Consider the following 25,237-nt stretch of genomic DNA (forward strand, 5'->3'; position numbering starts at 1 on the left):
CGCCGCCGCCCGAGACTCGCGCAGAGCAGTTATGGCGGATCCCGCAGCGCCAGCGCCCGCAGCCCCGGCTCCCGCCCAGGCCCCGGACGCGGCTCCAGACGCGGCCCCGGCCCTGGACGCTGTCCCCGCCCCGGCCCCAGCGCCAGCGCCCGCCCCAGACTCGGCCTCGGGGCCGTCTTCGGACTCCGGCCCCGAAGCCGGCTCGCAGCGGCTGCTGTTCTCTCACGACCTGGTGTCGGGCCGTTACCGCGGCTCGGTGCACTTTGGGCTGGTGCGCCTCATCCACGGCGAGGACTCGGACTCAGAGGGCGAGGAGGAGGGCCGCGGGAGCTCGGGCTGCTCCGAGGCAGGGGGCGCGGGCCACGAGGAGGGCCGGGCCAGCCCGCTGCGCCGCGGCTACGTGCGCGTCCAGTGGTACCCGGAGGGCGTCAAGCAGCACGTGAAGGAGACCAAGGTGCGGCGGCTGGCGGGCGGGGGCCGGGGCCGGGGCCGGGGGCCGACGGAGAACCGAGTTGGCTGCTAGAGCCCTAGGCCGGGAGGGGAGGTGTGCGAGGCGCTGCCCGGAATGGTGCAACTGCAGTGGGCCAAGGTGGGAGGACAAGCCTTAGCGGAGGGGACGCCCCGGTGCAAAGTCATTGCACCAGCTCTGGGCCACCGGGCCCCGGGCTTCCCCTCGCGAAGAACTGGCAAGCCGTGCCAGGCTGCGGTGTGGGCCCAAACATTATGTACGTGGCCCCACTCCAGTGGCACCACCTCGGGCTCTCAGGCACGCTCGGCTTTACACCAGTGCGGCGTTTTGCTGACCCCCGAGGAGCTATATACTGCATTGTGCTTCCAGAAAGGGAGGCCGTCCATCCTGCGGGGAGGGGTTGTGGGCATTCCAAAACAAAGATAGAGGTGAAAATCTCGGCGGACGTAAACCCCCAAGAAGTTCACTGGATGACAGCATGCGTTCTTGTGGGTGAAACCCCTTTGTGGTCTTGTTGCCCGATTTTAATTGCTGCTGGGAACTTTGAGTAAAATCATTAACAATCAGAGCCCTGATATTAATAGTACTAGGGGTGGGGGGGTGACAGCTGCTGACTGGGCTTGATGACTCTTAAGTACAGTTGGACTTCTTGAAAAAAAAAAAAATGCTATAGACCCTGGGTGGAAGAGACCCACCCATTTGGAAACCTGAAGGATTTTTTTTTTTTTTAACCTAAAGGCATTAGGCAAACATCAGATGCCCCTATGCTGTTGGTAAATATTGCAGTTTAATAAAACTGCAAAAGACATTTATCGTCATGAACCCGAAACCGTGAACCAAGGTTGGTTTGGTGGCTTTTCGTGTCTTGTTTTCCTGAGTGTGAATTCCTATCAGTGATTCACACACACGCACACACACACACGCCCCCTGTATCTTTCACTCCTTCATCTCCTCCTCCTTCCCTTCAAGAAAACATTTCTAGGCAGCGATCAGGCCTGAGCTCTTTTAGCTGCCCAAGTTGTTGAGAGGTCTGATTTCAGAGGAGGACACTTGAGAAGTTAATCTGGGTTTCTCGCACGCTGGGAGACAAAGGCCACCTGCACAAGGGGTCTGTGATGACAGCTCAGGCAGGGAAAAAGGCCCCACACGTAGGAAGAGCCTGCGATCTATTTCTGAGGGGCAGAAGTGACTGTTGATACCGTCAGGGTCTTCTTCCTGGCCGGTGCATATGCGTCCATCCCCAGACACAGAAATCTGCACACAGGACCCCTGGCTCCCCTTCAGAGAAACACACATCTGGTGGTAGCTACTCTGACTCAGAAAGAAAATGGTAAATTCACGCAAAAGTATGTGGAGAAGATTACCTTTTGTCACGAATGCCAGTTAAAAATTGCCCCCTGTATAGCTATGTTGGGAAGAGAAGGTTTTTGCGCTCTGCTCTGTCTTTGTGCCTTGTCACACTAGCAAATGGTTGCGGGCATCTTTCCATGGGCTCTTCAAAAGTGTTTTTCCCTAGCCGTCTTCTCTGGAGGGTTGTGACTTCTGGAATGGAACTCATTTGATTCTGTCATGGCCTCCTGCCCTGGGACTCGGGGCGGCAGGCCCAGCTCACTGCCAGGAGCTACCATGTTTATCAGTTGCTTTTTCTGTTCATCTTGACTTTGGGGGGTTAACTTTGTTTACAGTTATGCTCCGTCTGTCTCCCCCCACCCTGGGTCATTGTATGAAGTTTGACTTCAAGTGCCTATTTTGAAATTACCCAGAAGATAACTTGAAGGCATCGACTCAGATATGTTTTGAATTTGTTGAGATCCGTCGTGGCTCCAGGGGTGATGTTTTCTTTGCCAGGTAGTTTGTGCAGCTTCTGAACGTAGCAGAAGCTAAGGGCGTATAGGAATTGGAGGAGGTGGTGATATGTTGTGTCCATTTACGGATGGCAGGACGCAGCGTATCTTTTAGGACTTGAGGAAAGGTTTATTGGGTGGCAGAGAGAGGGGAGTTTTACCTGATGGGTACCTCTGTTACCCAGCTCAGCCGAATGTCTCTCTTGCTTTGCTGCTGGCCACCGTCTAAGGTGGTGGCCTGGGTTCCTTGCAGCGTTGTGGTTTAGGAAGATTTTTCCTTCTCACCTCCCACTCCTCACGAGTTCATCAAGGTGATGGTGTGTTATCAAGGCAGCGCCATTACACCAAGACTGAATGTTGAGGTTCTGATTCCTACTGCATCGTTCGTCTGGTTGGGAGATTTAAGAGCCCAATTATTGATAGAATAAAGCAGTGACTATCTTGAGAAACCTATTTCTTTTTTTTTAAATGATTTTTATTTTTTTCATTATAGTTGGCTTACAGCATTCTGTCAATTCTCTGCTATACAGCGAAGTGACCCAGTCACACACACACACACACACATTTTTTTCTCACATTGTCCTCCATCAGGCTCCATCATAAGTGACTAGATATAGTTCCTCGTGCTATACAGCAGGATCTCATTGCTTATCCATTCCAAAGGCAATAGCCTATTTCTTTTTAAACAGCCTATTTCTTTTTAAAGTTGCCATCTGTTGGAATTTTTTTCAATAGTGTCCTTTTATTTTTCTTAAATTTTTTTTTTTTTTTTTTGCTTTTAGGGCTGCACCCACAGCATATGGATCAAATCAGAGTTACCACTTCCGGCCTATGCCACAGCAACGCAGGATCCGAGCCGCACCTACACCACAGCTCATGGCAACGCCAGATCCTTAACCCACTGAGCGAGGCCAGGGATCGAACCCGCAACCTCATGGTTCCTAGTCGGATTCGTTAACCAAGGAGCCACGAGGGGAACTCCTTAGTGGTGTCCTTTTAATGTGAATTGTTTAGTAGCCAGTGCAGTGTTTTTGTAGTTTTTATGTTAATAGGGTAGACAATGAGTAAAGTCTTAATCTTAGTCTCTTAATTTCTTTCTTCTTTTTTTTGGCTTTTTAGGGACGCACCTGCAGCGTATGGAAGTTCCCAAGCTAGGAGTCGTAGCAGAGCTACAGCTGCTGGCCTATGCCACAACCACAGCTCACAGTAATGCCGGATCCTTGACCCACTGAGCGAGGTCAGGGATCGAACCTGCATCCTCTTGGTTACTAGTCCGGTTCGTTACTGCTGAACCACAACGGGAATTCCTCTTAATTTCGTTCAAGATTTTTCTGTACAGGAGTTCCCATCGTGGCACAGTGGTTAACGAATCCAACTAGGAACCATGATGTTGCGGGTTCGGTCCCCGGCCTTGCTCAGCGGGTTAAGGATCCGGCGTTGCCTTGAGCTGTTGTGTAGGTCGCAGACACGGCTCAGATCCCACATTGCTGTTGCTGTGGCTCTGGTGTAGACGGGTGGCTACAGCTCTGATGAGACCCCTAGCCTAGGAACCTTCATGTGACGAGGGAGCAGCCCTAGAAAAGGCAAAAAGACAAAAAAAAAAAAAGATTTTTATGTACAAATTCAAAAAGAGAGATGAAGAGGCTGGCCAGCAAGGCCTAACCCCTTCCTGGCCACTGTCTTGACAATTATCAACAGAAATAAATAAGTAGTTCTTCCTGGAAACTGCGGAATGTAGGGTCCAGTTCCCGAGGCTTCAAGCAGTGAAGTTAGGCTTCTCTAGGACTTCAAAGAAGTACAGTTTATGTTGCGTCCTTTCCTCAGTCTCCTGAGCCTTCAGTGTGGTGGCCGATTTACCCTCTTGAAACTTTTCCCATTTGGCCACGGGTCTCTTATGTGGAGACTTGCCCCTTCCCCAGTGGTGGTCAGGCCAAATGCTGACAGCCTCTTCGCTTTCCTGAGCTTTGGCTGGACTGGGGGGCCTTTCTGGTCTGCACCTGTGCTGGGTGCACAGCGAGGCTGCGTAAGGAAGGGCACCAGCTGCTGTGTGTCCAAGTGGAGGGCCTTCCTGTTTACACTGCTCCAGCTTTCCTTGCTGTCCCATCTCTTAGGTGTTGTCTTGTGCTCTGAGCGGCCACACATTCAGAGTCTTGCCCAGCTGGAGATTTAATATCTCTAAATTAAGGCTGTCTGTTCATGATCATCTTGCTTTTGTGAGAGGGCTGTGTGTGTGTGTGTGTGTGTGTGTGTGTGTAGCATCCCTGATGACAAGTCCCTTAGGAATTGGCTTTCTGGTTTATTTTTGGCTCCTACTCAGACCAGCATTTCCACGGGGAAAGCTATTTAGGTGTAGCGTCATAGCCTGTGAAGTTTGCTTGCCTTGCTCGTCCAGGTGCTGGACCCATTAAAAGCAGTTGTTCTGGTGATGCCACAGGAGGAAGTTCCGTAAGGTTAAGCAAGGCGCCGGACTAAGTGCATCTAATTGCATCTTATTCAGGTAGGAGCACAGTGCTTGTGGCATCTCACCACTGTTCTGTGATTTTAGTCTTCGTCCCTCGGCTTTCTGCTTCTAACTCCTAGGCCTGAGTGCCTTGGCGGTGTCATATCTGGCTTGACACCTGACTCAAGGGCACTTTCACCAGATGGGGGCGGGGGGGCGGTGTGTGTTTGTGTCCTGTGATTGGAAGTCAACACCCTTGGGTGCCCTTCCTGGCTGTCACCTACTCGAAATGACCTTGGCCTCGTCACTGCCTCATTTTCTCTCTCTGCAATAAAATGCAAGATCTGTCTTTCTAGCCCCGGAAATGGGCCTGCACAGGTGGAATAACCAGAAGCGTAGCTGCCTAGAGTGGCCACTTGGCTGTTAACAGACCCTGTTCCAGCACACAGAGCCGGCCCTGTCCCTTCAGGAGAGGGCTTCCATGTGTCCCAGGGTGGTGCTGCACCTAACTGGTGATGTTGCTGCTTGTGACCTGGCGGGTTATAGATTTGACTTCTTTATTAAGCCTCTTCTATAAATACTCATGAACTGCACTCCTCTGATACCTTATAAGAGATGCAGTAATGCATATTTAGAGTAACATCTGCCGAAGGCCACCCGTCTCCAGGAGAGGGATGGAATAAATGGTGTGTCTGTGTGTGTGTGTATCTCTGCCATAATCTGGGAAGCATCTTTTGAAATTCCCAAAACACAGGTAATGAGATTATGAATTACAAAGATGGCAGAGTATTGCTTTTGTATTTGAAGATTGCATAATGTGGAGTTCCCGTCGTGGCTCAGTGGTTAACGAATCCGACTAGGAACCATGAGGTTGCGGGTTTGATCCCTGGCCTTGTTCAGTGGGTTAAGGATCCGGCGTTGCAATGAGCTGTGGTGTAGGTCACAGACACAGCTTGGATCTGGTGTGGCTGTGGCTGTGGTGTAGGCTGGCGGCTGCAGCTCCGATTAAACCCCTAGCCTGGAAACCTCCATATGCCGAGGCAGCAGCCCAAGAAATGGCAAAAAAAAAAAAAAAGATTGCATAATGTTCGGAGTTTCCTTGTGGTGCAGGGGGTTAAGGATTCAGCGTTGTCACTGTACCAGCTTGAGTTGCTGCAGCAGCTTGGGTTCAATCCCTGGCCCAGGAACTTGCCACCTGTACAGCCAAAAAGAAAAAAAAAAGTACGTCATGTCAGTATTTTTATTATCATCATCTTGCTATGTGCTAGGCCCTCAATAAGTGCTTTGTGTGTATTTGCTCACTTTATGCTCACAGCACCCTAGCGAATTGGATACTGTTATTAACCCTCTGAAAGGTGAAATATTTCAGAGGAGGAAACCAAGGAACAGAGAGGTTAAGTAATTTGTCCAGTGCCACACTGCCGATGAGTGGAGGCGCCCAGGTAGGAATGGAGGGGAGTATGGGTTGCTGTCTGTCGCCTGAGGATTCACAGACGGTTACTCTGTCGAGCACACTGAGCAGACGTGAGTCACAGACCCTGTGGTTGGTGATACTCATGCAGTCTTTACACATGATACTCATGCGTCGTGGATGGGAGGTGATGGCAGGTGCGGAGAAGGGCAGGCGTTGGGGTAGGTGGAGGGGGCTCCCGGGGCCAGGAGGGAGGGTGGTGGTGGCCAGGCTGTGGGAGCGGCCCCCCCACCCCAGCTTGCACGGCGGGGCGCTTCCGTTCTCCAGTGTTCATTCCCTAGCCCCTCAGTCATTATCAGAATGACTCTCAGAAAACTCTTTCTGTTTCTGGAGAGGCTGCGAATACCCCTCGCTGTTGAGTGGAAGCACCGCAGTGAGCCTGCTTCCCCACTGCCACCCCCAGCAGCCCAGGTCCCCGCGTGGCCGGCCGACCTAGAGGAGGTTGGTGTCAGGAAGTCCAGCTTGACCTCCTGCCCTGTCTCCTGCCGCTGCTGTCACCCTCCTGCTGGGAGTGCTGAGTCACAGTCCGGAAGGACGCCTTGGAGAGGCTGCAGCCGCATCAGTCCCACTCCCTCTCCCATCAGGCCCACTCTGCTCCCTGGGTTTGCCTCGGACATCGAAGGTCTCTCGTGCTTTCCCCGACCCACCCCACTGGTGTTCCTGCTTTTCTCTTTGTCGTTTTCCCGTTCTGTCGAGAGGAACTTTTTCTCCTTTTCACTGTCTGACCCACGGGCCTCATGGGATCCGGCGGAGCGTCTGTTGTACAAAGGCCGCGGGTACAGCGTGTGGTGTGAATTGCCGTCGCAGCAGCGCTGGGCCCGTGATCAGTGCGAGCTGCCCCTGTGGTCCCCTCAGAGCCGAGTTGAGGGCGGTTTCTGTGTTGAGTGGGCTCCTTTTTAAAGAGCCTTGACCCTTGGGAGACATAGTCTGGGCTCCTCTTCGGACTGAGAGGCGCCTTCGGAGTTTGCCGCCCAGCGCTTAGCCGGCTTCTGGATGGGCCTGGGGGCTGCCAGGCACTACTCAGAAGGGGCAGTGGCCATCGGACCGGCTGTCTACAAAGAGCTTTTTTGTTTGCGAGAGGCCGTCATTTCTCTTGACCAGAGGTTTGCTCTTTTACCCGTAGCCCCTCCCTAAGGCTCCATTTGCCCGGCGGCGGCTGGATGCCAGGCCGGAGAAGGTCAGGTCTTCCTGCCGCTGCATCCGTCCTCGGTGGCAGCTCAGACTGAGCGGGATCGCACGGTGGCTTCTGTTGCTGACATTTCCACCAGCCTCAGGGGGTTCTGTTAGGAACTGCCTGACGTGTGCGGTGCCAGGCAGGGCAGGGCAAAATGGGAGTTCTTTGCCGTTCAGAATAAAACTGAAGCCTGTTAATGGCTGAGCCTCTGGCTGTACCTCCTCCACGGTTACTCGCCCTTGTTTTGCTCTTCAGCTGCTCTCCGAGGCTGAGGATGTCCTGTCCCTCCACCCAGGCTGACTCTGCTGAATGGATCAGTCAGTTTTGCCCACAGGTAGACCGTGGTCTTGGGAAGCAGGTAGTGAAAAAGCTTTTATGATTTAAACATTGAGGCAGGTGATACACTGTTCAGATTGAGCTGGGCAGGAAGTACTGGCGTGAGTGTCCGTTTGGGGTTTAGTCCAGCTGACTCTTTGGTTGAGGGGTTTGGGGTTTGTTTACATATTTTGAAAGACTGAAACATTTTATTTTCTGCAGCAGAGGCAAAGGACCGGGACACTTATGAGGTCACTTCTGGTTTAAATTGATAGCATAACTATATCTGGTAAAAATTCATTCTGACTGTGCAAATCCAAACAATTTAAAAAATTTAGGATACTGAGTAGTGCTTAAAAAAAAAAAAGCCGTCGGATCTTATTTAACGGTAAAACGAAAACCCCCAGCTCCTGGAGAGGCTTCCGCAGTCTTAAGCGTCCTTCACTTGCGTCCTGCAAGTGAGAGCTGGTCTTGCGCTCAGCAGCTCTGAGGAGGTTCTTCCTCCTTGTCTTCCTTTTGATCCTTTTCGTGGGAGATGCTGCTGGGACGGGGGCTGTGAAGCCGGCTTGACAGGCACAGCCTCGGGGCTGCCCTCGCTGGCCCCTTAAGTGCAGGTGGAAAGACAGACCGACCCACAGCTGGGAGCCTCAGGACCCGACATCCTCCGTGCTGAAAGCATCCTCGCATTTGTCTGCTCTGGCAGCTTAATCACTTAAGGGAGTTGGAGGGCCCCCGAACGTTGATGACGTCATCTTCAGGATGAAGAAGGAGGCGTATCTCCCAGCCCCGCCTCCCGCCCCCCACCCCCTGCTGGTGGGGAGGGTGTGACCTGCCCACCCCTAGCCTTCCTCCCCCTGGCCTCGCACCCCTGGGTGTGAGCGGCCCTTTTGAAGGTCGCGAGGGACTAGCGAGTCCTGGTCCCTGACGTTTCCTCATTCCTGTCTTCCGCACCGCCGGCCTTGTTCACATGGTCCGTCACCCTCTTCCTGGAAACGGTCTTCCATCAGGCTCTGCTGCTCTTTTGCCTTTTTTTCGTTGCACACTCTCGGGAGACCTCCCTCTCCTGTCTTGTCTTCGGCGCTGGCTCCGCTCTGCAGTGGCGTCTGCCTGCCCCGGCTGTAGCACATTCAAGGCCGCTTGCTGGCTCCATCCTGTCGTCTGGAACTTCAGACGTTCCGGGTAGAAAATCTTAGTCTGTGGAAGTTTTAAAATTTCTTTTCCCACCATTTTATCCTGAAAACCTTCAAACATATAGAAAAGGGAACGCCTAGGCCAGTGATTACTAATGACCACGCCTCCTGAGTCAGCAGGCAGCCTCTGCTTTATCTGTGTCCCTGAGGTCTTGTAAACATCTTTCCTCCTGGGCCGGTGGTAGGTCAGTAGCAGAAACACTCAAGCACACATCTGCTAAAAATCAGAACATCTGCGGTTATTTTAAATTTACCTGTGTGGGCTCCCATTCTAATTTTTTGTCTTCAGAAAATTTTTCTCTATTGTGGTGAAATAGACATAGGCTAAAATTTACCACCTTAAGCACCTCTAAGTGTGTAGCTCAGTAGTTTTAAATGCATTCACATCGTGCGACCATCACTACCACCCGTTCCCCAGAGCGCTTCATTCTGTGAGGCTGGAAACCTGTCCCCGTGAAACAGTAACCCCCACTCCAGCCCCACCCCAGGCCCTTGCAGCCACCGTGCTACCATCCGTCTCAATGATTCTGATGCTCTAGGCACCTCAGGTAAGTGGAATCATACAGCATTATTTGTCTTTTTGTGACTGGCGTATTTCACTTAGCGTAGCGTCCACGAAGTTCATCCCTAGTGTAGCTTATGTCAGAATTTCCTTCCTTCTATTTGTTTATTTTTATTTTATCTTAATTTATTTTTGGCCACAGCTGCGTCATTTGAAAGTTCCCAGGCCAGAGGTCGAGTCTGCGCTACACTAGTAACCAGAGTCACAGCAGTGACAACGCTGGATCCTTAACCCTCTGAGCTACCTGGGAACTCCAGAATTTCTTTCCTCTTCAAGGCTGAATAATATTCCATTGTGTGTTTATACCAGGTTCTACTTACGCTGTTACCCTCATAGACACTTGGGTCGCTTCCGTGGTTTAGCTGTGGTGAAAATGGGTGCACACATATCCCTTTGAGATCCCGTTTTCAATTCTTTTGGGGACATATACCCAGAAGGGGAATTGCTGGATCATAGGGAATTCCTTTTACTTTTTTGTGGAACTGCCGTACTGTTTTTCTATAGCAGCTCTACCGTTTTACATGCCCACCAGCAGAGCACAAGGGTTCTAATTTCTCCACATCCTAGTCAACTTTTTTTTTGTTTTTTTGGTGGTTTTTTTTTTTGCTTTTTGCTTTTTTTTGGGGGGGGGGGGGCGGAGTGGTGGTGCACATGCTACATGCAGAAGTTCCCAGGCTAGGGGTCAAATTGGAGCTGCAGCTGCCGGGCTGCACCACAGCTGTAGCAACTCAGTCGCACAGCTCACAGCCACACGGGATCCTTAACTCACTGGGCGAGGCCGGGGATCGAACCTGCATCCTCATGCATACTAGTCGGGCTCATTACCACTGAGCCACAACGAGAACTCCCAACATTTGTTGTATTTATTTTTGCTTTGTAGGGCCACACCCACAGCATATGGAGGTTCCGAGGCTAGGGGTCGAATCGGAGCTACAGCTGCCAGCCTACACCACACCCACACCCCCTTGGGATCCTAGCCGCATCTGACCTGCACCACAGCAGCGTACGGATGGGTGTTCCCAGACCAGGGGTCGTGCCAGATCCCCGACCCACTGAGCGGAGCCAGGGATCCAACCCACATCCTCGTGGATGCCAGTCGGATTCGTTTCCTCTGGGCCACAACGGGAACTCCCCTTTATTACTTTTCTTGATAGCAGCCGTCCTGCTGGGTGTGAGGTGATGTCTTGTGGTTCTGATTCGCAGTCTAGTGGTGTTGGGCATCTTGTCACATGCTGACTGGTCTTTTTTTATTTTTATTTTATTTTTCTATTTATGTATTTATTTTTTTCCCCACTGTACAGCATGGGGGCCCAGTTACACATACATGTATACATACATTTCCTCCCATCGTGTCGTGCTGATGGGTCTTTTTTATGTCTTCCTTGAACAAACGTTTACTCGGGTCACTTGTTTGTTTTTCTCTCGTCGAGTTTTAGGAGTTCTCTCTCTGTCAGATACATGATTTGTGAATATTTTCTCCCATTCTGTGGGGTGTCTTCTTACTCTGTTGGTAGTATCTTTTGATGCATAAAAATGTTTAATTTTTCACGAAGGCCAACTTTTTTTCTGTTGTCACCTGTGCCTCTGGTGTCAGGCCCCCACTCTTAATTGGTCATCACATCTTTGTTGGAGATGCCTCTTGCATGCTCTCATTTCCTCTCTTCTGCAGTGGTTCGCTCTCTGAGTGCCTCCGGCCTGGCCTCGTCTGTCCTGGCTCCCTGCCTCTGGACCCTCCTGCAGCTCGGCCTGCGGCACCACAGGCCCACCGCCCCCCGCCCCCCAGCCTCCCGTCACCCCTTAACTTGGCTTCTCGGCCGCTCCCCTCCCCGTCACACAACCTCTGCCTCTTGAGTTGACTCCAGCTAATCTGACGGTCTCCGCAGTCACGTTTGCTGTTCCCTTCCTCCAGCGCCCCCACGGCTCTTCGACCCGGGGTCTCTCCCTGGATTGGAAGCTTCTTGAGAAACAGAGCAGCCTGTGAAAGCGTCCGTACTGAGTGATTCACGCACAGGAGCGCGGAACTCCTTCCGCTAAGAACGGAGCCGGCCGCCCTGTTTCTCGGTGGTGCGGGCGCGGGGAGGGCATGGCCCAGGGAGGTCAGCGCTTGGGAAAGGCTCTGGGCGCCGAGGCGCCTGGCTCTTGTTAACGTACAGTCTTGTGAAGCAGTCACCCTGGGGTGGGCCCGAGGATCCGCGTGTGGAATGTGTCCCGGAGGCGGATCTGCTGGTTGTGACGAACTGCCTTCGGTTGGGACCGATAGATACGCTGTCCTTGAAAACCCCTCCTGCCCCAGGTTTTAGGTATGTAGGTTGCCCCCAGAGCCACGTGGCCGGCTGCCCCTCAGAGACTCTATCATGCCTGCTCTGCGTATAAAGATCGTTGTATGATGGACTCAGGAGTTGGATTTTTTTTTTTTAATATAATGAGGAGCCGATTCAAAGTTTGCGGTGAGGGGTTCCCGTCATGGCGCAGCAGAAACAAATCCAACTAGGAACCATGAAGTTGCGGGTTCAATCCCTGGCCTCGCCCAATGGGTTAAGGATCTGGCGTTGCTGTGAGCTGTGGTGTAGGTCACAGACGCGGCTCAGATCCCACGTTGCTGCGGCTCTGGCGTAGACCAGCGGCTACAGCTCCGATTCGACCCCTAGCCTGGGAACCTCGGTATGCTGCACGTGTTGCCCTAAAAAAACAACAGACCAAAAAAAAAAAGTTCGCAGTGAGTGATCTGGTAGCAGTTGAGTTCACAAGATGGATTAGGTGGGGGGGCTGGGAGGCCCAGAGACCAGCTCAGAGGCTTCTACACACAGTGCGAGTGAGTCGTATCTTTTGTACATTTAATCTGCTTGACATCACACGCACGTGCCTGGCGCGGAGCATTGAAAGTACTGATCTTTCAACCAAGATGCCCCCCAAGTGTGAACCAGTGACTTCCCGGGGTATTCAGTTCGTGCGGCCTGTTCCAGCCCTGGAGGGAGGGCTGGTGTGATGCACTTAGTGACCTCAGAGAGGTTTGTTCCAAGGGTAACTCTGATGCCTACCTCCCAAGTGAAGTTCGGGCTCTGTTGGATCTGAGGGAGCAGCAGTGAAGCTTTGAGCTAGGGCCGTGGGCATAGTCACGTGAGGGACGTTTCTCAGCCGGTTGCAGAGCCACGAGAGTCCCCTGGGGAGGAAGACGTGAACGTGAGTAGCATCGACAGGGCTGCCAGTGGGTGTCGCAGGCCTGGGCCTTTCAGATGACTGAGCGGGAGTTGAGGAGCCGTTATGTTTTTTCTTTGTTGTGGTGGTCAATATACACAACAAACAATTTACCGTTTTTAAGTGTGCGGTTCGGTGGCACTAAGCACAGTTGCGTTTTCGTGCACCGTTATCCACCATCCTTCTCCAGAACTCTTCCATCTTTCCAAGGTGAAGCTTTAGCCTCATTAAACAATAACTTGTTGCAGAAGTAACAGCCGTGCCCTGCAGACACGGGGTCCCCGAAGTTCAGGGACTGCGAGGACTCGGGCGGAGCCCCAGGCTTCCTGAGGGCGTGGCAGGTGATCGGCAGCCTGGACGGAGGGTCAGTTTCGGATGGGCTCAGGCACCTGGAAACATCCGCGTGAAGAGAGACGCCTGCTTTGGAGATGTGCCTTCAGGCTTAGATTCTTGGTGCTGTCTTCTCTCTTGCCCTCGTAATTGCACTTTAACAATAAACACTGTTTAGATTTACAGAAGAGTTGCAGAGATCATGGTTTACCCTTCATCCCTCCTTCCCCGGTGTTACCGTCTTATGTGACGTGGTCTATTTCTTTCTTTTCTTTCTTTTCTTTTTTTTTTAAGGGCCACACCCTCAGCATATGGAGCTTCCCAGGTTAGGTGTCGAATCAGAGCTGTAGCCGCTGGCCTAGACCACAGCCACAGCCACGCCAGATCTGAGCCGCGTTTGCGACCTACACCACAGCTCGCAGCAATGCCAGATCCTTAACCCACTGAGCGAGGCCAGGAATCGAACCTGTGCCCTCATGGATGCTGTTCGGATTCGTTTCCACTGAGCCATGACGGGAACTCTACGGTCTGTTTCTTGAAAGTAAGAAGGTCACAGCACCGCACGATTAGCTAAGCTATACACTTTTATTGGTTTGGTTTTCCTCTGGTGTCCTTTCTCTGCTCAAGGACCCAGACCTACAGTACTGCATTGCATGTGGCCTAGTTGCCTTTTGAATGTTAGGAAAACCCTTCTGATTGACCTTTCTCTTTGTCTCATCTGCACTTCATCCTCTACCCTAGGAGTTACCTTAGTGAAGAATTGTACTCAGCAGCTCTTGACGCCAGAGAGAAGGGGTCAGGCAAGATGCTGTCTGAAAAGAGGCCGTCGGAAGTGACACTCACTGGCGCAGCGCCCTTGTGGAGAGAAGCGGGAGCCCGTGGGGAACGAGGAAGGGCCCGGGACGTGGGGAGCGCAGGCTTCTCGGCTGCTTGTTTAGCCTCCAGCTGTTCTGTCTTCAACTCTGAGGGCAGACTGGGGGGATTATTCCCTTATTTGTCTTAGATTGATAGCCACCCCCCCAGCCGATTGTGAGTTACGTTAGGTCGTTTATACCTACATAACGTACAATTGCAAGAACACACAAAAAGTGGGTTTTAAAGAAAAAGTCACGTCGAATGCCGCCACTCAGGTAGAACTGCCTTTTATCATTTCAGTGGAGGGTATTCTAGTCTTTTATGAGCACAGAGATTTGTCTACAAAAATATAGCGTGCTTGCCCCCCGCCCCACTGCTTAACGAACTGGAAGTGGGTTAGGGTCCAAGACTGTTTCCAGGTGTCCCAAGAGAGTTCAAGTCCTTGGTGCCCACATGGTGTTCCCCAGAGCGGCGGGAGTCTAAACCCAGACAGCTCCTCCTGCGGGTCGGTGTGCTAGTGTCCCCGGTGGGCAGCCCACCTCGCTTTGACAGACGCTTGACCCCGAAGACTCATTTCCACGTGTACTTTAGAAACAAAGGCCCCTGATGACAAGCCCTGCTGCCCCTTTTGCCTCCCTCCACTTCAGGGTCCCGGTTCTGAGGCTGCTGCTGACCCCGAGGCAGACCTTGGCTGAGGAGGCACCCTCACCCCTTCTCCCTCGTGGAGGCCAGCGCCGTGGGCACCTCGCAGGGGCTCGCTCAGCCCTTGGGGATCCTTGCCTCTGGCGCTCAGCTCACCCCCTATGCTCCCCTTCAAGTATGATTCATTGAGCTCTTTCTGCGTTCTCTTTATTGGAATTGTCATCTCTCCCTTGGGGGCCTGCGTACTCCTTCTTTTTCTTCACAGCAGTGGTGGTGCCCCTGCCTCTGCCCTTTTCAGATGTGATGGGGTAAACGTCGGTGAAACACATGCAGATTAAGTGCCCGCACCATTAGAGGACACGTAGGACTGCCGTCTTTCCGGAACCTGGCTTTGGGCCTGTCTGCAGTTCCTAAGTCGGATGTTCAGAGGTGGAGGCATTTTCTTGCCGTTTCTAAGAAACTTTTTTCTTTTGGCTGTGCCCGTGGCATGTGGAAGTTCCTGAGCCAGGGATCGAACCTGTGCCGCAGCAGTGACAACACTGATCCTTAACCCACTGCGCCATAAGAGAACCCCTGCAAAACTTTTTGATAGTGTGAATTTTTTTTTTTTTTTGTGCCGCACCCGAGGCAGATGGAGGTTCCCAGGCTAGGGGTTGAATTGGAGCTGTAGCCACCAGCCTGTGCCACAGCCACAGCCACGCCGGATCTGAAACTCGTCTGCACAATAGCTCACGGCAACACCGGATCCTTAACCTACCGAGCGAGGCCAGGGATCAAACCTGTGTCCTCGTGGATGCTACTCAGATTCGTTTCCGCGGAGCCGCGATGGGAACTCCATGATAGCATGATTTTTAATGAATGCCTGATCCCATCAGATGGATGAACCTGAGTTTCTTTGATCAATCTCCTCTTTTGACCAGCTAAATTGTTGCCAGTTTTAAATGACAGGACTGCTGTCTTACACTTGGTCTTCTATCTCTGTACACCTTTAAAGTTTCTTAGGTTACATTCCCAAATGAAATTGCTGATCAAGGGTTAGAGATACATTTTTAAGTCTTGATTGCTTTTACTAAATTGTCGTGCCTAAAAGTGGCACCAGCTACACTTCCGTCTTAAGAGTGCCCGTTTTCCCAGCATGTTGGCAGCATCTAGAGGATCAGAACTCAGGTCCGCTGAAGGGGCCTTTTTCTTACCGCTCCCCTAGTGCCAGGAAGTAAGCCCTTCCTGTGCCCAGGGAGCCCCTGAGCTCTGTGGGACAGGCAGGCCTGTCTGTCGTGCCTTCAGCTCAGGGTGTGCATTCCCTGAGCAGAGCTGGATGAGGGGGCCATGTGTCAGTGGCGGGGGGCAGGAGGTGGCTCGGACCCAGGGTGTGGAGTCGGCATGTTAGACCTGCAATTGCTCAAGTGTCCACAGCAAGACCTGCAGACAGACCCTGTCCAGTTGCTGGGAATTGGACGAGCTCACCCTTGAGCACCACTCAGCGTGGCACTGGCCAGCGGTCCCCACTGAAGGGAGCTGTTCGGCTCTGCCTCAGCTTCCTCGTCGTGTTTGGGAGCCTACACGGTGGACGTGATTGCGGGTGTAGGGGCAGTAGTGCTCATTAGCTTGTCTGTTCTGTAAGACAGACTTTAAATTGAAATCTTCCTCCTTGTGTGTGTTTAAAGAGATCACTTTTAGAGATGGAACATTCAAAAGTCTTAAAAGAATATGTGATGAAGTGTTTGTTTCCGTCCTACCTTTTCTACTCCCCGGAGACCATGCCTAGGACCAGATGTATTCTCTGCCTTCCATTCTGTGTGTACACACACACACACACACACACACACATTTATACTGAAACAGTGTAAGAATATATTAACACCCCGTTCAGAATTTCTCTGTGATGGTTCTGTAGCAAAACAATTAATTAGTTTTTTTAAACTATTCACATAGAAAGATGATTTTGAAAATGTGCTGCTGCCCCCCGCCCCATGTTATTGTGCTGTAACTGGCGCACAGCGCGGTGTGTGTTTGAGGTGTGGGGTGTGACCTAAGTGCATCATGGGATGTAACTCTGTGAGCATCCGTAATCTCCTGGGTGTTTTCCTCCTTGTGACAAGGACTCTTAGGAGTCGCGCTCTACCCTTCCTATGGAACACAGAGCCGTGTTAATTGTATTTCTCACCCTTAGTACTAATTTATCTTATAACTGGAAGTTTGAGCTTTTGACCACCTTCCTCCAGTTCCCCCTCCCCTCACCCCTGCCTCGGGTACCCGCAAATCTGGTCTCTCTTTCTGTGAATTTGTTTTTGTTTTGGCCGTGCCTGCGGCAGGCAGCAGTTCACACCTGCCGACACCTGCTCTGTAACCTGCCGCACCACCGGGGAACTCCTGTATGAGTTTGTTTTTGAGGTGTAATTGACCGGCAGCCCTGTGGTCATTCCTGGTGCATTATGTGGGGCTTTGATATTTCCATCCGTGCATTTCAGAATGATCATGTCTGTTCTGTGCATTATCTGACATATTCTTCCCTTCCTCTGCGCTGCCCCCCTTCCCCTTGTGTTTTTTGTTTTTGTTTTTTTTGCCATTTCTTGGGCCGCTCCCGTGGCATATGGAGGTTCCCAGGCTAGGGGTCCAATCGGAGCTGTAGCCACCGGCCTACGCCAGAGCCACAGCAACGCGGGATCCGAGCCGTGTCTGAGACCCACACCACAGCTCATGGCAACGCCGGATCGTTAACCCACTAAGCAAGGCCAGGGATCGAACCCGCAAGCTCATAGTTCCTAGTCGGATTCGTTAACCACTGCGCCACGACGGGAACTCCCTTTTTTTTTTTTTTTTTTTGAAAAAACAGGGCAGCTTTCTGGGCAGCTGTTCTGCCCTTGCCAGGCGACAGCTTTGGATGCAGGCGAGCCAGGGTGGGGCGCTGCCTCCCTCCTTCGTAGCCTCATGGTGCTGAGTGATGGACATAGCGTGTCCCATCCCGGCCTGTCGCTTCCCGCTTCTCTCTGAAGGGTTGCCCTTCCTGCCGGGCAGCGTGCCATGTGGAGTTGGGTTCAGTGTGGTGCCGCGTCGGGCAGGGGCCGCTCTGCCACTGGGGGACAGCGGGGTCTGCATTTACTATTCCTTGGCACCTCTTCTGGAGCCCTCTGTTCCAGGGGTGTGTGCGTGTTTTGGAAGGGAGGGAAAGGGCCGATTGAGTGAGAAACCACAAACTGACCTGCAGTGACAGGAGGCCGGGTGGTGGCAGCGCGAGACCAGGAGGGGTAGCCACCAGATACCGGGTCTGAGGGAGCAGGTTCACAGGGGTGCCACTGGGGCAGGGGGCGCTCACGGAGATACTTGGATCAGAAGACCCTTGTCGGGAGCGGAAATTACAGTTTTTTAAGAAGTCTAGGTGGAAAAGTGTCCCCAGAAACATCCGAAGAGCCTCTCATCTCCACTTTGGCGTGTTGTCCCCCTTGGGGTCGCTCACTAGGTGTGACAGTTTGGGCCAGGGCCACCCCCGGACTCCTTCCAGAGCAAAGGCTAATCTCTGAAAGGACCCAAAAGCAGCCTGTGGCCCCTAAATTGGGCTCCATTTCCTTTCTCCAGGGGGAGGGAGGCGTTATCCTGGTCAGTGCTCGGAATCCCCGTCTCTTTCCTTTTCCTTTCTCAGAGGGCACAGCTCGTAGGGAGCTGGGACTCTGCCCCTGATGGTGGTTCTCTAGGAAGGTGTGTGTTTCCTACGTAGGGGCTTCCAGCTCCCTGCTCCTGGGCACCCCAACCCCTGGCGCGGCTCTGCTCTGGGCTGGTAGCACGGCCTATGAGGGGGTGTCAGGGACGGAGGCCCTGGATGACTGATAGTGGGTGTGCCCAGGTTATAGAGTGGGTCTAGGCCCGTTGTGGGGGTGCTGGAGGGACGGCTTGGTTTGACCCCCTTGTAAGGTCCCCGAGAGGCTAAGTGGGTCAGATTAAGGGTGACGAGGCGTTTCCATGTGGCGCAGCGGCTTAATGATCTGGCCTTGTCTCTGTTGCGGCACCAGCTCCATCCCAGGCCTGTTGCAGTGGGTTTAGGATCTGGCATTGCTGCAGCTGTGGCTGGGATTCCATCCCTGGCCCAGGGACTGCCGTGTGCCGCAGGTGCGGCCAAAAAAGAAAAAAGAAAAAAAAAAAGCAAATTAAGGTTGATGGAAGCCACAAATGGACAGAGACACCAGGACGTAGGAAGGAAACGTCTGCAGAAGGGCAGCCGTCTAATTTCTAAGAGCAGAAATGGGGGCGCTAACAGTGCTGACTTTAGTTCCCTGGTGAGACTTCCTTGCAGTGGAGACAAGTTCTGGTGTTTGACTTGAAAAGTAAAATCTATGATACGGAGGATTTAGGGGTTTACACCATGACTTAGGAGACAGATTTCAAGAACACTGCCTTCTCAAGACCGTAGAACGGGCGGCTTAACCTGGCAGGATAAGAATCCAGCTAGTATCCGTGAGGATAACGGTTCAATCCCAGACCTTGCTCAGTGGGTTAAGGATCTGGCATTGCCGAAAGCTGTGATGTAGGTCTCAGGTGTGACTCGGGTCTGGCGTTGCTGTGGCCATAGCGTGGACTGGAAGCTGCAGCTCTGACTCTGCCCTTAGCCTGGGAACTCAACCTGTGCTGCAGGTGCGGCCCTAAAAGGAAAAAGCTTTACCGAGATACAATTCACATACCACATCATAATTTTCTCTTTTTTGGGGGGTAGGAGGGTGAGCTGTGCCCGTGGCATATAGAAGTTGCCAGGCCAGGGATCAGAACCTACACCACAGCAGTGACAACGCTGGATCCTTCGCCCACTGTGCCAAGAGAGAACTCCAAAAGTTCACTCTTGCAAAGTACACAATTCAGGAGTTCCGGTGTGGCTCAGCGGGTTAAGGATCTGGCATCATCACTCTAGTGGCTCAGGGGCTGCTATGGCATGGGTTCAATCCCTGCCCCAGGAACTTCCTCTTGCCTTGAGTGTGGCCAAAAAATAGTACGCAGTTCAGGTGGTTTTTAGTTTATTCAGAGATTTGTGCACCCATCATTGCTGTCTAAACTTAGAACATTTTCATCACCCCACCTGAAGCCCTGTCCCCACCAGCAGTCGTGCCACAGTCCCCTCTCCTCTCAGCCCCCTGGGTAACCACTCTGTCTCTGCGGCGTTGCTTATTCTGCACATTTTATAGAAGTGGAGACGTAAATGGTGTGGCTTTTTGTGTCTGGCTTCTTTCACTAAGTTGATTTTTTCTTTTGCTTTTTAGGGCCACACTGGAGGCACATGGAAGTTCCCAGGCTCAGGGTCAAATTGGAGCTACAGCTGCCGGCCTACACCACAGCCACAGCCACACAGGATCCAAGCTGCGTCTGCAACCTGCACCACAGCTCACGGCAACGCCGGATCCTCAACCCACTGATTGAGGCCAGGGATCGAACCCGCATCCCCATGGATACTGGTTGGGTTTTGCTACCGCTGAGCCACGACGGGAGCTCCCGGAGTTTATTTTCGAGTTTCCTTCCTGTTGCAGTTCGTATCGGTACTTCCTTTCTGTCTGAGGCCAGGCGGTGGTCCACTGTGTGGAAGTGGCACATCTCGTCTGTCCGTCCATGCTGAGGGACACTTGAGTTGTTTCCACTTTTGGACTAGTTTGAATACTGAGGTGAGCATCGATGTACAGGTTTCTGTGTGCACAGTGTATTTTGGGGTCTCCTGAGTGTTATTCCAGAAGTAGAGTTGCCGGGTCGTATGGTAACTCTGTGTTTAACCTTTTGACACCTGCCCAGTGTTTCCAAAGTGGCTGCCCTGTTTCGTGTTCCCACCACCAGTGTGTGAGGCTTCTGGTTTCTCCACGTCCTCACCAGCCCTTGTGATTGTCAGTCTTTTGATTACAGCCATCCTGACGGGTGAGCGGTGGCATCACGCAAGGTGGTATCACAGCGCGTGTCTCCCTGCTGACCGAGGATGCTGAGTGTCTTTCACGTGCTTACGAGCCATTCGTGTATCTTCTCCGGAGAAATGTCTGTTCAGATAAATCCGTTATCCATTTTTAAATCGGGTTATTTGTTGGCTTGCCTCCAAGACCCTGCATCTGTCTGTCCTTTAGGATCTGGCAGGTACCCTGTCCGTGAATTAGGGTCTGTGCCAGTGTCCTGCATTACAGTGGGATTTCATCTCCTTTCCTATATAATAGGCCCTGGGGGATTTGAGAGCCTTAAAAACTGAAGTCTTTTTTTTTTTTTTTGTCTTTTTGCCTTTTCTAGAGCCACTCCCACGGCATATGGAGATTCCCAGGCTAGGGGTCTAATCGGAGCTGTAGCTGCCAGCCTACGCCACAGCCACAGCAACTCCAGATCCGAGCCACGTCTGCAACCTACACCACAGCTCACGACAACACCGGATCCTTCACCCACTGAGCAAGGCCAGGGATCGAACCCAAAACCTCATGGTTCCTAGTCGGATTCGTTAACCACTGCGCCACGACGGGAACTCCAACAACTGAAAAGTCTTTACGTTCCAATCTTTCTAAGGACAGGGCCCTGGTGGTTTTGCCTCTGGTGCTCTGCACTCCCCCCAGAATAAGACAGCGGTTGCTGAATGGGCTTCTTGGACCGAGGGCCAGGCCGTCACGTATTTACCAGTTACAGCAACTATGCGGAGTGTGCCAGTTACGGCTGAAGTTGAAGGCAGAGACTGTACCCTCTCTTCCTGGCTTGCCCTCGCAGTGTGGAGTATCATATTTATGCAGGAGGTGATGACATGCTTGTTGCTTGACATGCATGCACTTTGGTACCCGAGTCGTTTCAGAGCTCTTTGGCAAGTTGCAAGCCTGGTTGTGCTGAAGTGAGCGGATGCCTGAGTGTGACAGATGAGGCTCCAGGCTCCCTGAGCTTCTTGGCTGCAGCTCCTCACAGGCCCTGCCTCCTCAAGCACGGTGGCTGTCTGCTGAGGGGCCCATGCCCGCTATTTATATCCTGCGACTTTCTCGGGGATTGTTTTTAGTTTAGCCTTTAAGCATCTGATTTCGCTTTGTCAGCGTGTTAAGGGTTGATTGCCCCTGCCTGGCGCTTGACACTGACCGTGACGAGGCTCTTCCACGCGGAGCCCAGCTTTGTCCTGGATCAGTTCTGACTCTTAGCAACCTCTGGAATTGAAAGTTTCTTTCACATCTGAAACAAAAAGCCATTGTAGGAGCAGACAGGTGGCCCTGGCAGATGACTGGGGGAGTTTCTCATGGCCTCGTGCTTTCTTTTCCCTTCCCACCATCCAAATCTTGGAGTAGCAGCGTGGACACTCCCGCGGAGATGCATCGGTCTCTATCTAGTAAGTAGTGTGCGATGCTTGCAGGTGAAGGTCGGAATGAAGGGCTTTTAATTTTGGAATTTGGGATTTCTTGGTTTTTTTGGCATATTAGCATCTCTGTCATCAAATAAGTCCCTTGCTTGTATGTAAGACTTTGCAAAGTCCGGTTAAAGACTCTGGCTGGCACAGTGGCCTCCAGGTAAACCCAGGTGATTGAAGACATGTGTTTATTTCTACTTCCTCTCGAAACCCTTCCAAAATGATAGCAGAAGAATCTTTTAAATGTCTAAACCCCGCAAGGACAAAGAATGGGAGAGAAGACAGTAGACGGTAGGAATAGGCTCCAGGTTCTGGAAGGCGGGAGGCGACTGCAGCAGAGCGAGAGCTGCCGGGCGGGGGCCTCCGAATCGGATGTTGCTGGTGTCACCCCCGGCCAGAGTGCAGTTCAGGCCTCGAGACAGAGGGCTTGATGGAAAGTGTGCCTAAGGAGAAATCCAGCTCCCCAAGTTACCTGTCCACTTGTCCCAACCAGCGGGCATGCCTCCCCTCTGCCCGCAGGAGAGGAAAGAGACCGGGTGAGGCTCCTCGGGCGGAGCAGAGGACGGCATAACCCCCGGCTGGCAGGACTCAGAGCCTGAAGGCTCGGGGGGTCCCAGGCACTGAGACTGGCGTGAGGGCTGCCAGAGAGGGACCCCCTCTCTAGAAGAAGCAACAGCGTCAAGACGGCCCGAGCTCGCTGGCACTGGGTGTCCCTCAAAGCAGAAGCTGTCCGGGAGTCTGTCCGGTGCTGGGCCAGAGCCCTGCCGTGTCCACAGGGTTGACGTTGTCCATCGTCAATGTTACTGCCTCAACTTTTTAGAAAGTAAGTTTTATTGGAGTGTAGGTGACTCGCAGTGTTGCCCAGCAAAGCGAGTCAGCCCTGCATGTGCACATGCGCCCATTCTCTGTCAGATTCTTTCCCTGGCGAGGCCGTCCCAGTGCACTGAATAGATGTCCCCAGCTATGAAGCAGGCCCTTGTCACTGGTGGATTTGTACGTAGCGGCGTGTATATGCCAATCCCGACCTCCCAACCCATCCCTCTCCTAGTGTTTCCCCTTTGGTAGTCCTAAGTTTGGCTTTGGAATTTTCAAGTCCTGTTTCTGTTTTGTGAATGAGTTCTTTTTTTTTTTTTCCTTAATGGCTGCGCCCGTGGCATATGGAAGTTCCCAGGCCAGGGACTGAATCTGGGCCACAGCTACCAGCAATGCTGGATCCTTTAGCCCCCTGCTGGGGATCAAACCTGCGCCTCCTCGGCAACCCAGGCAGCTGCAGTTGGATCCTTAACCCATGGCACCACAGCGGGAACTTCGTTCTTCTTTCGAATCTTTTTTTTTTTTGTCTTTTTGCTATTTCTTTGGGCCGCTCCCGCGGCATATGGAGGTTCCCAGGCTAGAGGTTGAATCAGAGCTGTAGCCCCCAGCCTACGCCAGAGCCACAGCAACGTGGGATCTGAGCCGCATCTGCAACCTCCACCACAGCTCAGGGCAACGCCTGATCCTTAACCCACTGAGCAAGGGCAGGGACCGAACCCGCAACCTCATGGCTCCTAGTCGGCTTCCTTAACCACTGCGCCACGACGGGAACTCCCGTATCATTTTTAAATTAGATTTCACGTATTAGGGATTGCCTCAACTTTTTTAATTTTGAATTTTGAAATAATTATAGATTGATAGGAAGTTGCAAAAATGGTACAGAGAGGTTCCTGACACCTTTTCCACCGGTTTCTCCCAGTGGTTACATCTTACATAAGCACGGGCAGCATCAAAACCAGGAAATGACAGGTACACGATGCGTGTGGACAGTTCTGTGCCCCTCTGTCACTTGTAGGTTCATGGAGCCACAGCAGTCAAGGTGCGGAACTGTGCCATCACCACAAAGATTTCCTGATGACTCGCTCTCAAGTAGGAGTGGATAGCCAGGGATCACTGAACATGACTCGGAAAGCTCCCGGCATGAAGGGTAGAGACGGGAATAAACAGAGAGAAAGACGCATCCGAAGAAACCTTTAGAGCACACAGTGCATAGCCTCAGAGAAACGAGCCAGTATTTTGTTGATGAAATAAAATGGGATGCAGAGTTTCCATTGTGGCCCAGCGGGTTAAGGACCTGTCGCTGTCTGAGGATGCAGGTTTGATCTGCGGGCCTCACCCAGTGCCTTAAGGATCCCGCATTGCTGCAAGCGGGGGTGGAGGTCGCAGCTGTAGCTCCAGTTCAACCCCTGGCCCAGGAACTTCTATATGCTGCAGGTGCAGCTGTTGAAAAAAAAACCCCAAAAAACAGGATACTGTAAAAATCAGAACAAAAACCAATTTTTGGAAGTGAAAAACATAATATTAGAAGAAAAAATGAGTTGACAGAGCCTCCTAGGAAATAGAGTAAAGCATCTGACATCTAGGAAATCTCTAAAGAGAGGGAGGGAAAACAGAGGGCAGAAATGTGTCTGGGGAATCAGAAGTGCTTCCAGAATTGAAGATCCTGAGGTTCCAGGATGGCGAGCGGAAAATCCTAATGGGCACATTGTATGATTCCAGAGCACGGAAGACAGAGCTTCCAAAGAGAGAAAACAGTCACATAAAAAAGATTGGGAATGAAGAGGCATCGGACTTTCAACCTCCCGGGAAGCCAGAAGGCAGGGGAATGGATTTCCCGTCTAGCGTGGTAGATTGAGCTCGTGCAGGGCCACTCTCGCTAGTCACTTAGAAGAGCTTGATAAAATGAAACAAAGGCCTTAAATGTAGCTGAGCTGAAAAGAAAGAAAAGGGAGAACAAGATACTAAAAGAGGGAGCTCAGAGCCTGACCAGCGTAGGCTGTGGATGTTATGGCCACTCGGGGGGGTGTTTATCGGGCCCTAAAACAGCCCCCGGCAGTACTAGAAGTTTGGGTTTTAACACGCTTGTATAGAATTGAAAGAAATGCCCCCAAAGGGCTGCTGCTTAGCACAGGGAACTCTATCCCGTCAACTTGTGGTAGAACACGATGGAAGATATTATGAGAAAAAAGAATGTATATATATATGTGTGTGTATAACTGGGTCACTTTGCTGCACAGCAGAACTCGACAGAACATTGCAAGTCAATAATTTTAAGTTAAAAATATAAAAATAAAAAGTAGGAAAAAAAAATGCCCTCAGAAGGCTATATTCCCTGATAAAAGGGAGAAAAGGGATGAGCAAGTCTCCCCCTTGGAGCCGGAGGAAGGGCGAGGCAGATGTCAGGTGCCCCCACTCTGAGGTGTAGGGTGTGTCGCCTTGAGTGACGGAAACACCCGAGTTGGAAGCCTGTGTTTTTAGTTCCCACTCGTGTCAGGAATCCCCAAGCCCGCACCCGGCTGGTGACCCTCCTGGAGCTCCTTGCGGAAAGAAAAGCGAAGGCTCTCGTGAAATGACCCTTCCTCAGCGAGAGCCGCTTGCAAACCTGGGATCTCTCCGCCCGTG

The 25,237-nt window shown here is 52.1% G+C and overlaps 1 protein-coding gene across 2 annotated transcripts in view; it reads left to right on the forward strand.

Annotated features, from left to right (window-relative positions):
• UBE2O (ubiquitin conjugating enzyme E2 O) overlaps positions 1-25,237 on the forward strand; it is a 58,974-nt gene continuing 33,737 nt past the window's right edge. The window contains exon 1 of one of the 2 annotated variants that reach the window (XM_047756568.1): positions 1-454. In XM_047756568.1, coding sequence (XP_047612524.1) covers positions 32-454 — 423 coding nt within the window. In that variant the 5' untranslated portion in view covers positions 1-31. The remainder of the gene's footprint in view (positions 455-25,237) is intronic. The other variant, XM_047756567.1, reaches the window with a different exon arrangement.

Source organism: Phacochoerus africanus, chromosome 14, assembly GCF_016906955.1.
Source record: "Phacochoerus africanus isolate WHEZ1 chromosome 14, ROS_Pafr_v1, whole genome shotgun sequence".
Classification (NCBI taxonomy): domain Eukaryota; kingdom Metazoa; phylum Chordata; class Mammalia; order Artiodactyla; family Suidae; genus Phacochoerus; species Phacochoerus africanus.